The sequence below is a fragment of the Lycium barbarum genome, chromosome 5 (genome assembly GCF_019175385.1).
Source record: "Lycium barbarum isolate Lr01 chromosome 5, ASM1917538v2, whole genome shotgun sequence".
In the NCBI taxonomy this organism is placed as follows: domain Eukaryota; kingdom Viridiplantae; phylum Streptophyta; class Magnoliopsida; order Solanales; family Solanaceae; genus Lycium; species Lycium barbarum.
Genome location: NC_083341.1, coordinates 17891758 through 17905246, shown reverse-complemented (window position 1 = coordinate 17905246; position 13489 = coordinate 17891758). Strand labels below are relative to the sequence as shown.

General features: G+C 36.4%; 2 protein-coding genes across 14 annotated transcripts; one reads left to right on the top strand and one right to left on the bottom strand.

Moving 5' to 3' along the window:
- The first annotated feature begins 2316 nt into the window (after positions 1 to 2316).
- On the top strand, positions 2317 to 7893 carry LOC132640605 (U-box domain-containing protein 35-like). Its single transcript, XM_060357256.1, has 10 exons — positions 2317 to 2754; positions 3961 to 4058; positions 4136 to 4260; positions 4350 to 4567; positions 4638 to 4719; positions 5241 to 5577; positions 5754 to 5855; positions 5999 to 6427; positions 6761 to 7516; positions 7601 to 7893. Exons 1-10 carry the CDS (start codon positions 2565 to 2567, stop codon positions 7676 to 7678), a joined length of 2415 nt encoding a protein of 804 aa, XP_060213239.1. The 5' UTR covers positions 2317 to 2564; the 3' UTR covers positions 7679 to 7893.
- Positions 3775 to 12651, bottom strand: LOC132640607 (pentatricopeptide repeat-containing protein At3g42630). 13 transcript variants are annotated; one of them, XM_060357265.1, is made up of 9 exons: positions 12477 to 12651; positions 10672 to 11891; positions 10362 to 10454; positions 8384 to 10171; positions 7197 to 7829; positions 6654 to 7091; positions 5308 to 5620; positions 4330 to 4605; positions 3775 to 4232 (listed from the first exon to the last, which is right to left on the bottom strand). In XM_060357265.1, exons 1-2 carry the CDS (start codon positions 12576 to 12578, stop codon positions 10734 to 10736), a joined length of 1260 nt encoding a protein of 419 aa, XP_060213248.1. In that variant the 5' UTR covers positions 12579 to 12651; the 3' UTR covers positions 3775 to 4232; positions 4330 to 4605; positions 5308 to 5620; positions 6654 to 7091; positions 7197 to 7829; positions 8384 to 10171; positions 10362 to 10454; positions 10672 to 10733. The 13 variants fall into 13 exon arrangements, with proteins under 13 accessions (XP_060213248.1, XP_060213243.1, XP_060213245.1 ...); XM_060357260.1 differs by having other exon boundaries at positions 8384 to 10174; positions 10362 to 10462; positions 12477 to 12650; XM_060357262.1 differs by having other exon boundaries at positions 8405 to 10174; positions 10362 to 10462; positions 12477 to 12650.
- Positions 12652 to 13489: the final 838 nt, after the last annotated feature.

Genomic DNA, 13489 nt, shown 5'->3' with positions numbered 1-13489 from the left:
AATGGGCTTGAATCTCCCTAAAGAGAGCGAGATATTCGCGCCTCATAGATTATTTATTTGTTTTCATTCATTTTATTTAGGGAAAATGGCTAAAATGACTCCTAAACCATGGCCATATTTGTTGTAACACACCTAAACTTTGCAGAGGACCTATTACCCCCCCCCCCCCCCCGGAACTATTTTGAACTGAAATGCATACCTGCCTAGATGGTGAGGTGGCACAGAGAGTGTAGTTCACTCTCCTTGAGAGAGTGAGAACCAACTAAAAATGTTAAAACATTATTTTCATTAAATATATCTCAATATCTCGTTCATTAAATATATCTCATTTGTTTACCTTTTTATAATTTCTTAATCTTTCCTTCTTTTGGTCAGCCATCATTTTTTATAGTTGGATGCTTTAAGGAGCTTTGAATTGCATCAATCTTCAACCTATAAATAATTAGAAATACTTTTTAAAATATATCCAAATAAAATGACATTGAATAGATGTTGCATTTTGCTATAAAACAGAGACAAAAACTGAAGTTGTTTCCAACAAGTAACACATCTATTGGAACAACTAACTTAGTTGTTGCATTTTGTTTCTATACTGTCATGACTGTTTGATTTTTTCCAACAGCTAACCTTTTGTACATTAATGAAAGACGTTACTGTTTATTTTCACAGGTATAATCTTATGACGACAAACATTGCTGAGTCAGTGAACGCAATGTTCGATGTTGAAAGTGAATTTCCCATTACTGCTTTATTTGATGCCAGAAACATGAGGTTTGCCGAAAAATTTCATGGGAGGTGTATGGAATTCGTCGACTCACCAACATCATCTTTTTTCCTTCAATGAATTTTTTTTCAAAAAAACTATCAACTTGGGGAACAAGTTATTGGCCCATCAAACCGCCAACTACAAGTTCAGCGTCATCGGTCACGGTGTAGTGTCGACAGTCGATCTGCAAAGAAGATCTTGTACTTGTAGAGTTTTTGACCTGGACAAAATACATTGTCCACATGCAATGGCAGCGCTTCGAGTCCAATATAGTGAAGACTTTGGAAGACGGATTTATGAGTACTCATCTCCATATTATAAGGTGGAGAAATACATAATTGCATATTGTGAGGAAATTTGTCCTATGCCTTCTGAAGAATCCTGAGAAGTATCTTTAGAGATTTTAGTAAGAGAAATACCTCCTCCAGATGTTGATCTCAGCAAACCCGGAAGAAGGCGAACAAAGATCAGACGTGGAATTGGGAAATCATTTCCAACGAGGAAAAACAAATGCTCCTTATGCAAAATAGCTGGCCACAAAAAAACTACATGCCCAAGCCGAAATGCTCCAAAGTTGTTAATTTGCACTGTGTTGTAAATTGTAATAATAATTATTATTGTTGGTGTTTGTGAACAATTTCTTTATGACATTTTAATGTTGTCCCTCGTTCATATACAAATCAAGATCAAATTCATCAAACTCTAAATCAAGCATCTTGTGAAAACTTATTATACCATTTCTGGAAATCTTAACAAAAAGATATCAAATCACGTTAAACGAATTTGGATAACGGAAATACTTATACTTTTAATATTTTTAGTAAACAGTGACATTACATATAATAATTTGCATATTGGGATCTTACTAAGTGTCGCCTATTATTTCATGTTATATTAAATTGTTTTACTTGGAAAATAATAATACCCATATATATTATACAGACACAGTTATCGACGAATCCCGCAAAACTCTACTAGAATAAAGGTTTTTTCCACGGACATTTAGTGGGAAATTTGTGCTATATATAGAACATGATTTTCCCATCTCATTTTCACGGAACCAACTCACTGGGAAAACGCATGATGGTAAACAGGCTCCTATTGAAACGCTGGGAAACAACTTAATTTTTCCGTGTGAAAACACTACTATTTAGGTTTTTCCCACCTACATTCAGTGGGAAATAGCCACTGAACATTTTTCAGTGGGAAATAGCCACTGAACATTTTTCAGTGGGAAAATAAAGATTTTATAGTAGTGAAACTACAATCTTTTTCTTTTTCTTTATAAAAGTAAAAAACAAAAGAAAATTGTTTTCATGCAATGTCTTCTCAAGTCAAACCTTTAAGATAACCCCAGAAACTCAGAACCCTACATAAATATAAATAAATAAATAAATAAATAAATAAATAAATAAATAAATAAATAAATGAAAAGATACTACCAAATAAAGGTAAACAAATTCCTGGACGAGCTTGATAAATGGACAAACCTTTTAGAGCCTTCAAAAGTAGTAGACACATACACGTAGATGTAAATGTGTATTTATGCACAGATATATAAAGAGTAAATTTAGAGAGAGAGAGAGATTTCAATCATAAATTTTAAAACATATTGATTATCACATAGAAGAGAAAGAAAGAAACTAAACAAAGGAAAATCATAAAGGAACTTGGGACCTATTTGAGGTCCCAAATCTTGAAAGAAAGGGAAAAGAAAAAGAGAGAAAATAATAAGAATTTATCTTATTATTTGAATATTCTTGTGTGTTTCATTGTTGAATTAATTTGTTGAAGAAATATGATGATGAGCCAAAGGAGCAGTACTGGAGATAAAAAAGGAGAAGAAAAGGCAACAGTTGTTGCAATAGACAAAGATAAAGGAAGTCAATATGCATTAAAATGGGCAGTTGATAATCTTATTGGCAAAGGAAAAAATATTACTCTTCTTCATGTTAAAGTCAGACCTTCTAATTCCCTTCCAAATGCAGGTCTTTTTTCTGCCTCTTTCATTTATTTACATATTTTTGATATAAAAAAAAATATTTTTTGAAACAATTGATGAAAATCGACCGGAGATATTGATGATTTTTTCTAATTCTTTCTCCTTAATTTTTGGGTTGATGAGAGGATTAATTACGTTATTTTTTACGTCTAATAAGAGGGGTTTTAATTTTTTCAAATGAACAATTTGAAGACCTATTGATTACCTCACTTTGACATGGTCGTTCGGAAGAATAATTAATTCGATTAGACGAAATATCTAATCCTCGTTTTCCCTGTCTAGTGGTCTTCAGCTGTCCCTTTCCACAGGCACGCCCCCAGCAAAATTTTGCATAGAATATTTGGATTTATAAATATGAAAGAATATATGACTAGTTTTCCTAAATTTTGTTTCCTGAAATTAGCAAAGGGTCTGAGGCTTTTCTGTTTACCACTTTTCTTGGGTGTGGGGGATGAAGGTTATGTATGCTTGCACGTAATCACATGCAAATTGCAAACCATCCACAACTTGCAATTTTATTTTATTTTTCAATGTCAAGCAATTTCAATCATATTGCTAAATTTGTGTAGTTGTTCTCCTTTTTGAGTTTAATCATATTCACATAGCTCGAGTCAAATATTGAATGAGGTTATCATACTAGCTCTAATTTGGCATTCATTTGTTTGGGTCCATTTTGATTTATTTTTTTCGATCTTTTCTTGTCTATAATTTCAAAATTTTCAAGAATTATCTCTTCTGGTAAAAGGTAGTATCATTTTTCTGTTTTTGGCCGAAATATTTAACCCATCCTTTACGCCATGAAAGAATAACCTTACCTACCAAACCATGTAAAACCGTGCAAAAAGCCATGAAAGTATTTTTAGTTGATAAGAGGTATCTGTCCTGGCTTCAAATATAGAAGCATACAAGATTTAAACCTTGTAATGCTTTTAATCTTTAAAGTTCTTAGCATTAAACTTATTGTGCTTCTCAAATTATGAATTCAAAATTTAATATTTGTTAGAGCTTTAGTGACTTTTCACATATATATCTATGTTTCATGTCGAAAATATTGAGTTCAGTTGAACCTATTATTCAAAGTCTACATCCACCTCCGGCATTAAGCGTGTCCACTACCTCCAAAGAAAAGAAAAGAAAAGAAAGAATACATTCAAGCACTTTTTACATACTTGGAAAAACTGTTCTTTCTCAGATGTGAGTGATGGAACTCCCAAAGTATATAGAAGTGATCCTGATAGTCAAGCAAAGGAGTTGTTCTTACCCTTCCGATGCTTCTGCAACCGTAAAAATGTAAGTATATGCAGCTACTTACTAAATTTCTTGCTCGTGTTTCATTTTCTGAATAAGCTTTTCTCTCTTTGTCGTAGATTCAAGTCAATGAAGTTGTAATCGAAGGCATAGACGTAGCAAACTCCATAAGCGACTACATTTCAACCAATGTCATAGAGAATCTGGTGATGGGAGCTGCATCAAGAAATGGTTTCGTTAGCAGGTACTTTCGTTGTTTCCAATAATTAGTCAAATTCACCAAGATTGCACTGTTCCATATCTAGCTACTTACAACACTTAAGACTTTCGAAGATTCAAGACAATGGATATTCCAAGCGCCGTCACCAAAGTTGTACCAGGCTTTTGCACGGTTTATGTGATTGCCAAAGGGAAAGTTCAAACGATAAAGAGTCCATCTGCGCCTGTTCCCAGTACACCACCTGCCCCGCTGCAGAATCAGACCAGCTCCTCTCTAGGTGCTAAGCTTGGCCTCATCGATACACGTTATGCACAAATCAACAACACAAGAGGTCTGCTTTTTCACCAGCAGCATATTGCAATAATTTCCCTGTCATAAAGCACTAACACTGTTTAGAACAGGTCCTATTTCAACAGGAAGTATGGCTGATGGTAGGTCACCGTACGCACCCCGAAGTTCAACTGACGACTCAGATTTCATCAAGTAAGTTTTTCAGAGAATCAGGAAACGGATAGTGCTTTATGCAACATACAGTCAAACCTCTCTATAACGACATCCTTATATAATAGCACTTCACTATAAAAGCCAAGTTCTATCGGAACCGATTTTCTATGTTATATTTAACATCTCAATAACATCTTTTTACCTTTAACAACAACTATAAAATTGCTATTTAATGATGTATTGGCTTTCTTTAATTTTGAATTACTGAATATGAATACTTTTGAGATTTTAAATTTAAATAATTTTGTTATTCTTTATAACATTAAAAATGGAAATTTAGATTTTTTGCATCATTTTTGTCTATAACCACCAAATAAGATTTAAATGTCAAATGTTGTTATAGGTGTATAATAGCCCGTCACTATAAAAGCCAGCAAATATCGGAACAAACAAGGTTGTTATAGAGAGGTTTGACTGTATAAGAGGAACTGCAAAGTATGCAACATAAAAGGGTTGACTAACAAAAAACAACTCAATTTTATGTGTATGTCTTTCAACAGGTCACCATTCAACAGAAGTAAAGGGGTAAACAAATCATATGGAGACTTCTCAGTGGCAGATTCTGACCAATCATTTGTGAGCTCTGGTCGTCCAAGCTCAGATCGTGCATTTCTGATCTCTATGGACAATAATGAATTGGGTCTTCCACCTCGGCTTTCAAACAGCTCAGACACAGATAATAGATATTCTGCTCCTCGACTTTCAAACAGCTCAGAAACAGAGAGCAGATTAAGCTTTGGATCATCATTCTCAGGAACCAGGTTATCTGAAGCTAATGCCTTATCATCAAATTCTTTTGAGAGTGGAAATGGATCATGGTCATCAACCAACAACCTGGTACGCATTTCAACATCCCAAGTACACGAATATCTGCAGAAATCTGTCGAAACACACTAGATATAATATCACACAAGCAATCTAAGTTTAACCGAATAACTCCCAACAAAAGTATACGAAGATAAATATGGTGCAACAAACTCTAATCATGATAAACTTCTTTCTCTAATATGTAGGAAGACATTGAAGCGGAGATGAGAAGACTCAAGCAGGAGCTCAAGCAGACCATGGACATGTACAGCACAGCATGCAAGGAGGCACTTTCAGCAAAACATAAGGTATTAATTCGATTTTGGGGAAAAATTCTGATGTTACCACAAAATGGTCTTTTATTAGCATAGTGTAGTACATTAGTTTATCAGAATGTGTTGGAAAGTACTTCTCTTGTGAACTAGAATGTAGCCTAATATTTTTCATGCAGGCATTGGAACTTAGCCGCTGGAAAGTAGAAGAAGAACAAAAATTAGAAGAGGCACGACTAGCCGAGGAAGCAGCACTGGCCGTTGCAGAGAAAGAAAAAGCAAAGTGCAGGGCAGCCCTTGAAGCTGCGGAAGAAGCACAGAGGATTGCCGAACGGGAGGCACAGAGAAGAATCAATGCAGAAAGGAAGGCACACATTGAAGCTGAAGAGAAGAAGAAGGTATTGGATGCCCTTGCACAAAGTGATTGCCGGTATCGTAAGTATACAATAGAGGAGATTGAAGCAGCAACGGATAACTTTGCAGCATCTCGTAAAATTGGGGAAGGTGGATACGGGCCGGTATACAAGTGTTACTTGGATCACACGCAGGTTGCGATTAAGGTTCTTCGTCCAGATGCTGCTCAGGGAAGGTCACAATTTCAGCAAGAGGTATGAAACAGAGGAATCTTTCCTTTAGAGAACATAGTGAGTTGTTTATCTTGCAGGAAAACAGAATAATAGTGGTCTGCTGTTGTGGCATCCCCTAAGCATCTTTATAAATGCTTATGTCCTTGGACCAAACAACTCAGCGCTCAACAAACCAAAATGTGTGAAAATAGGAACTATAGAGCCTCTATATTGTGTAATAAAATATTGACAATGCCACACCACTCACCCCATCACGCCAAATAAAATTCCATACTAACCAAATCCAATCAGTCATAGAGTAGTTCCCGAAAAAGGTATATTCTCTCATGTCCCTTTTCATTTGCCCTGATGCAGGTTGAAGTTCTAAGCTGCATAAGGCATCCAAACATGGTTCTTCTACTTGGAGCCTGCCCTGAATTTGGCTGCCTAGTGTATGAGTACATGGCCAATGGGAGCTTAGATGATCGCCTCTTCCGAAGAGGAAACACTCCAGTTCTTCCTTGGCAACTAAGATTCCGTATAGCTGCAGAGGTCGGTACTAGCCTCCTTTTCCTTCACCAGACCAAGCCAGAACCTCTAGTGCACCGGGATCTGAAACCTGGCAACATTTTGCTAGACCGCAATTATGTAAGTAAGATCAGTGACGTTGGTTTAGCTAGGCTCGTCCCCCCTTCTGTAGCTGACTCTGTGACACAGTATCGAATGACGTCAACAGCGGGAACATTTTGTTATATAGACCCTGAATATCAGCAAACTGGGATGTTGGGAACAAAATCTGATATATACTCACTTGGAATAATGCTTCTCCAAATAATTACAGCCAGACCTCCAATGGGTTTGACCCACCATGTTGAGAGGGCAATTGAGAAAGGCACTTTTGCTGATATGCTTGATCCAGCAGTTCCTGACTGGCCTGTTGAACAGGCTCTGACATTTGCCAAGTTAGCACTCAAGTGTGCAGAACTCAGGCGTAAAGATCGACCAGATCTTGGCACTGTCATTTTGCCTGAACTTAACAAGTTACGCGTACTCGCTGAAGAAGCAATGCAACCAATGCCTTATGGAAGCAGCCCAAGAACCCCATCCAGTGAAAGTCGATCTAGCTCTCAAGTAAGTGAATGTCAGCAATGCTGATTGGCATACCCACCATGAAGAAGAATCTTCAAACACATAATAAGTCATGATTTTTTGCAGGTAATTTCAGGAACTGATAGCAATAAAAGCCGCTCAAGCAACCCCTTTTCATCAAGCACAAGATCAAGTGGAGAATAAGAATATACATAAAACTGAAAGAGGTTGGAGGAGCCGAGATATTGGCAAGATGCTGTTGACGCCAAAGATACCACAAGCAGTTTCTTTGATTTAGTTCATCTTCTAGGATATAGCTGAAGATAGCTGGTTTACCAGTTACTTGTTATTTATCCTGAAAAAAAAGAAAATGATGCTTTAACTAAACTCTGTTTATAAAAGTTGACAGACTTCTGACACCATGTTTCCTTTTGCTTTAGAAAAAGTTATTTTCCTTTAAGATCCAATATAAGAAAGGTCGTGTGGCATGAGTAACACTATAAATGCAATAGGAATTTGCTGTCCTCATTAGCTCTATCTAACCAAGAAAATTTGGCACCAGAAGGTTAACAAGTTAGTGAGAGTCTATAAAATCAAAGAAACGCTCCATTACAATAGAGAATGTCTCACATCTCACTTTTTTAAGGATCTGTATTTTTTTTTTTGAAACTGGTAACTTGTGTATATTAATAGACAGAATAGTACATAGGTTGTACTGAAACCATATTTACAAAAGTGCTTCAGGTATACAAAACTAAACAGCCATCCTAAATGCTACTCAGAACATCAATTATATCAACAGATTCTTCTGAATAGGTCTGTTTACACCAAAACCATAAAAGCAAAAGACAATTCAACTTTATCTTCTGCAAAGAGTTTTCCACATCATCATCAACAACAACAACATACCCAGTGAAACAGCCTCCCTACCTTCCGAGGTAGGGGTAATCTGGAATTTCTTTCTTTCCAAATTGTCCACCAAATGCTTGCCAGGACAGTTCTCCATCTATCCATGTCTATTGCCTGAGAACCTGCTTCGTAGAACATCAATAATCCTTCCAAGCATAAGTTTGATGAACATTCTCCATAGTTGTTCTGTAATTTTGCAATGTAGAAACAGATGATTAACTGTCTCCGCTTCCTCACCACAGAGAAAGCAACAGCTGGAGCTTAAAGTGATCCTCTCTGGCCAGAATCCAAACAAAACAAGAAACTTTATATGGGATTTAAATCTTCCAGATGTGCTTCCATGGCCAGTTCATAACCTACTAGTTGGTCTGATTCAGTAACTTGTAGGCACTACCACCCTAAAAGAGCCACTGCTATGTCCCAACCACCATAACTTTTCAGACCCCTCTTGTAGGCCACTGAAGAGTTCCAATGCCTTATAAAACTGTCACCCTCTGAATCTCCCAATCATTGAGCAATCTTCTGAAGATAAGATCCTGTCCTTGGTCTGATTTAAGTTCTGCAATAGTCTTCTGCTGATGAAGTACTAAGCCAAAAATATCAGGAAAGCTCTCTTGTAAACTACCACTTCCAAGCCAGTTGTCCTTTCAGAAGGCATTTCTGTTTCCATCATACACTCTGATGGATGTATTGCTCTTCAATTCAGGCGATAGGGCCCTTATGGATCTCCAAAGGCCAACTCCATAAGGTGTGTTTACCTCTTTGGTCATCCATTTATCTTTCTCCCATGCTCTGCTTTAATGACTCTTCCCCATAGATGTTGACTTTCTTTAGTGAATCTCCATAGCTTTAAGGATCTGTATTGTATTGAAATTCCACCTATAACTCATGGTGCATCCCCATTCGGACATCAACCTAGATTTTTCTTCTCAGAACTATACTTTGACCACTCACTTATTGGCCCATAGACTCCCACACTTCTAAAGAAGATTGCAACTGAGAAATTCCTCTTCCTCCTATCACTATTCCAACTTCCTCACATCCACAAAGCTCTCTCTAGTAGGGATCGTTTTGTTCCTCACCTATCTCCTTCTCCACATGCACCTGATAACTTATTCTGGTTAACTTTTCCCGTTTTATTTTCTTGTATACATATTGCCCTGTTGCCTACTCCCTCAACTCTACCTTGGTGATGGCCTCATTTCTCGGGTAATTAATCCCCCTTGCATTGCATGAAACTATCTTAACGTTCATAAGTAAGACTGTACACTCTCCTCATGTTTCTCTTGCCTCCTCCAACTCTATATATTTCCAATCACAATTGATAGAGCATTCCAAGTTCTTTAACTCCATCATCGTTTATGTTTTCAACCTCAACATGACTCGCATATCTTCCCCACTACTCACTTCACACCATTCTTGTGTTTTTGATCATATAAGAGTAATATTGTCCTCTCCTCGAATCTTTGAAGGACACCCGAGATTTATTTTTTTTGAAATCCAAGACCTGTTTCTCCGCCCACTCTGATATTTTACTCTCCCCCTATGTTGCTCGGACTCTCCAAAAATGTAGCCGCACCCATGTCAGATCCTTCAAAAATGCACTACTTTTGGAGGATCCGACACGCACCCGTGTCCATTTTTGAAGAGTCCGAGTAACATAGCTCTCCCCTCCCCATTCCCTCACCACCACCACCACCACCCCTCTCACGGCCTCACGCGCCCCCCTTACCAATTTCCTTCTCTTCATTTTCTTTTTGATTTGCTCTTAGTAGCTACTTTAACTGTCTGCTGCACCAGGGGCAAAAAGCAATAGAGAACAAAGAGTTTAAGCAAACTACGGTATTAGAACAGAAAAGTGTAACCTAGCCACTAAATTAGAGAGCTAGGCAAGAAAGTGACCAAACAAAAGCATAAATGATGATTAAAAGAAAAGAGAAAAAAAATAGAAAGTTCGGAATTATAAACTGCAACTAACCCAAAAATGCAGCTTCCAGTTATATCCTTTCTGATAAAATCAGTGAATGGGTAGCTGCAGTCAGTGGCCGATAAACCATGTTTACCAGAGTACCTGAAAAACTAGACAGACAGAGAACAAAATGTTATAATCTTGTTAGGATCAAATACTGTTTAAGAAACTGTTTCATATTTCTCAAATATTATTATGGCATACTACTTAACATGTCTGAGGTGGATATTAGTATATTACTGTCTCGCATATCAGCAGTTTCGTGTACACATTCATGGAGTTTAATTTGCTTTCAATAAGCAAGGATAAACATGCTTACTTGTTCACATAACTGCGCACAATGCAATTGCACGGAACTTCCAGCTCAGAAGCTATTCATCATCAATAGTTCCAAAAGATTTGATTACGGCGGAAGTATTTCTTGAGATAGGTACTGATAAGCTCCTCATACGTCCAATTCTTTTTCTTACTGAACTCTAAACGTGCCTCTGAGCTTAAGTGGAAATCCCCTTTCCCCATGGCCTCAAGTACAAGTGGATCTGTTGCTATTGTAACACAATCATTTTTATTAAATTTCTGTAAAGCAAAATCCAAATTTCGTCCCAGATTTCTATCCAAGTATGCATCAACAACAGAACCGTAAGTCACAAGATCAGGAACTACCTTCTCATGCTTCATATGTTCAAGGGTTACATGCAGATCCCAAAACAATGACATTTTCGAAAACGCCAAAGCTCTAATATTGAAAGTATTAAGATCAGGTAAAAAACCACTTTCTACCATTCTCACAAATTCTCTCTGCAAACTTTTCATTTTGAAGTTGACAGCATAAGAAAGAAGTAACAGGTTCCACAGGAGATTTCCCACATTTCTCCTAGAAAGACCGACGTCTCTTACAAACTGACCTAAACTATAAAGCTTCTCTTCCTTGAGATAAGCCAAGGAGATCGACCTGATAGCTTCTTCCTCTATAAGAATTCTTGACATCTTAAGACGGCCATATGCAACTTCCATTTCACTCAGCGTGCCAAAATTGCTATAGTATATTACATAAGCATTTCCGGTAGCAGAATCAACAGGGAACCCCATTGAAACCATCTCTTTCAACATAATTTCCATCAATTCAAGCTGCCCTTTCTTTCCGAAACGAGAGATAACCCGAACATAAACATCACGAAGCAAGTTGGAATCTTTCAACTTAATCTGATGCAATATTCTGGCAGCAACATATAAATATCCTTTGCAGCCATAAATATCAATCAGTTCAGCAATTACATGAACATCTGGCAGATATGAACTGTTTATAATTTCATCCCAAGCAGCTAATGCTTTGGAAAATAAACCATTATTGGCATAGCATAACATCAGTGCTGACAAAGTAGAGTTATCAGGTACAAAACCTTCAGATTTCATATCAAGGAATAGCCTTTCAGCAACAACAGGCATTCTTTTCCTACTTAACACCTGTATCAGTGAAGCACAATCTGCATAATTACCGCGTGGCTCAATATTTCCTCCCTGTTTCTTGCGCCAAGGTCTCTGTGATCAGTACAGCATACAACTTCCTTGTAAGGGAAACATTATGAAAACTATTTATCATATAGCTTGCTTGGATGGTTGTTACATATCGCTTCATAACGTATTGTATTGATGATGTAAAGTTTGGATAAATATATTGTTTCCGTCCTTACACCACACAATAACAGTCTGAAGAATAAACTTGCAATATCATTAAGAAAAGACGGATATCGGGTAGAGTTAGTATAAAAGAAAGGTAGGGTAAAGGATAAAATAGAATTACTAAACAATAAGCAAGGGAAAATGAGAAGGAAAAAAAAAAAAACTAACGATGCCACATATAACAACAGTATGAAGAATAAACTTACAATATCATAAAAAAAAGTAGCATAGAGGACAGAGCTATTATAAAGTGAGACTTCTCGTACAATCAAAATAAATATTATATTTAAATTAACGATACGATACAATAGGTAACAATCACCCAAACAAAGCTACAAGATTAAAACCCCTTCCTTTTGTATTGGAAAAAGGTAACAGTATTTTGCTTCTATCATTTTATAGAATGTTACTATAATCAAGAATGGATGGTAGTAAAAATAGTACCTTTTCTGCAGAAGGGTGATTTTGGTGGGACATTAACGAAAAGGGAGTTGGTTTTGGAGTTAGTGATGCGAAGGCTGTGAACACAACTAACCCAACTGCCATAGCTGACTATCCTGAGAAGCTTCAAACTTCTTGGGTCTATCTTCTTATCTTATTCTAAGGGGTCGTTTGGTTGGAAATAAGTTATAGTTATTAAGGATTAGTTATTTCACCACTAATTTCGAGATTAGCTATCTCACCATTTTATCCTAATTTAATATGGGATAAGTTCTTCTTAAATATAATTTTAAAATTATTTATTCTTATTTCTTGTACCAAACGAGCCTTAAGTGCCATAATTTGATTGGAGACGAAAAATATTTGAATTGTCAACTTACTAAATACTGAAAGGGTACCTTTTTGGAACAGATTAAAAATGAAAGTAAAATGCTTAAATTGGGACGGAGGGAGTATTATTTTGACTTCCGTGATTAGAGAAAATGACAAAAATGGTCTCTTACGTTTGAGGATAGTTTCAAAAAGTCCCTTATGTATGCACTTAACAGTTTTGGTATCTTAGTTTTGCCACAAGTTAACAGAAAAGGTCCTTTTTATTTGAGGGTAGGTTCAAAATAGTCCCTTAAAGTATGCACTTAACAGTTTTGGTCTTTTAAGTTAAAATACACAAATCTCGGTTCTTTTTTAAATTCTTATAATTTAAAAAAATTATAGTTCAACGCATTTTTGCGCAAAAATAACTAACGGAAGTCTGTCACTTCTCGACAAAAGAATTTATAAAAATCATTGGCTTTCCGATAGTGTCCCTTGGTTTTATCTGTCGGTTTTTTGCTTGTTTTTAGTAGTAATAATTTTTTTAGATTCTGCTATTTCTCATTTATTTTTAAAGCCTGGTGCAGCTTTTTGAGATGTAATTTGCGCTATTTTTTTTATATCTTCTTAGTGTCTAGTGTAGTTTTGTGTTGCATATTTTAGGATTTAATCCGACTTTTATGGTGTTTACAATTAAATATTTT

What these genes read in the sequence shown, in the direction of transcription:
- LOC132640605 (XM_060357256.1), top strand. Translation starts at nt 2,565, where the DNA reads ATGATGATGAGCCAAAGGAGCAGTACTGGAGATAAAAAAGGAGAAGAA. An exon ending in TAATTCCCTTCCAAATGCAG is followed by an intron (nt 2,755 to 3,960) that starts GTCTTTTTTCTG and finishes GTTCTTTCTCAG; the next exon opens with ATGTGAGTGATGGAACTCCC. An exon ending in GACGACTCAGATTTCATCAA is followed by an intron (nt 4,720 to 5,240) that starts GTAAGTTTTTCA and finishes GTCTTTCAACAG; the next exon opens with GTCACCATTCAACAGAAGTA.
- LOC132640607 (XM_060357265.1), bottom strand. Translation starts at nt 12,578, where the DNA reads ATGGCAGTTGGGTTAGTTGTGTTCACAGCCTTCGCATCACTAACTCCA. An exon ending in ATCACCCTTCTGCAGAAAAG is followed by an intron (nt 11,892 to 12,476) that starts GTACTATTTTTA and finishes TACTGATCACAG; the next exon opens with AGACCTTGGCGCAAGAAACA.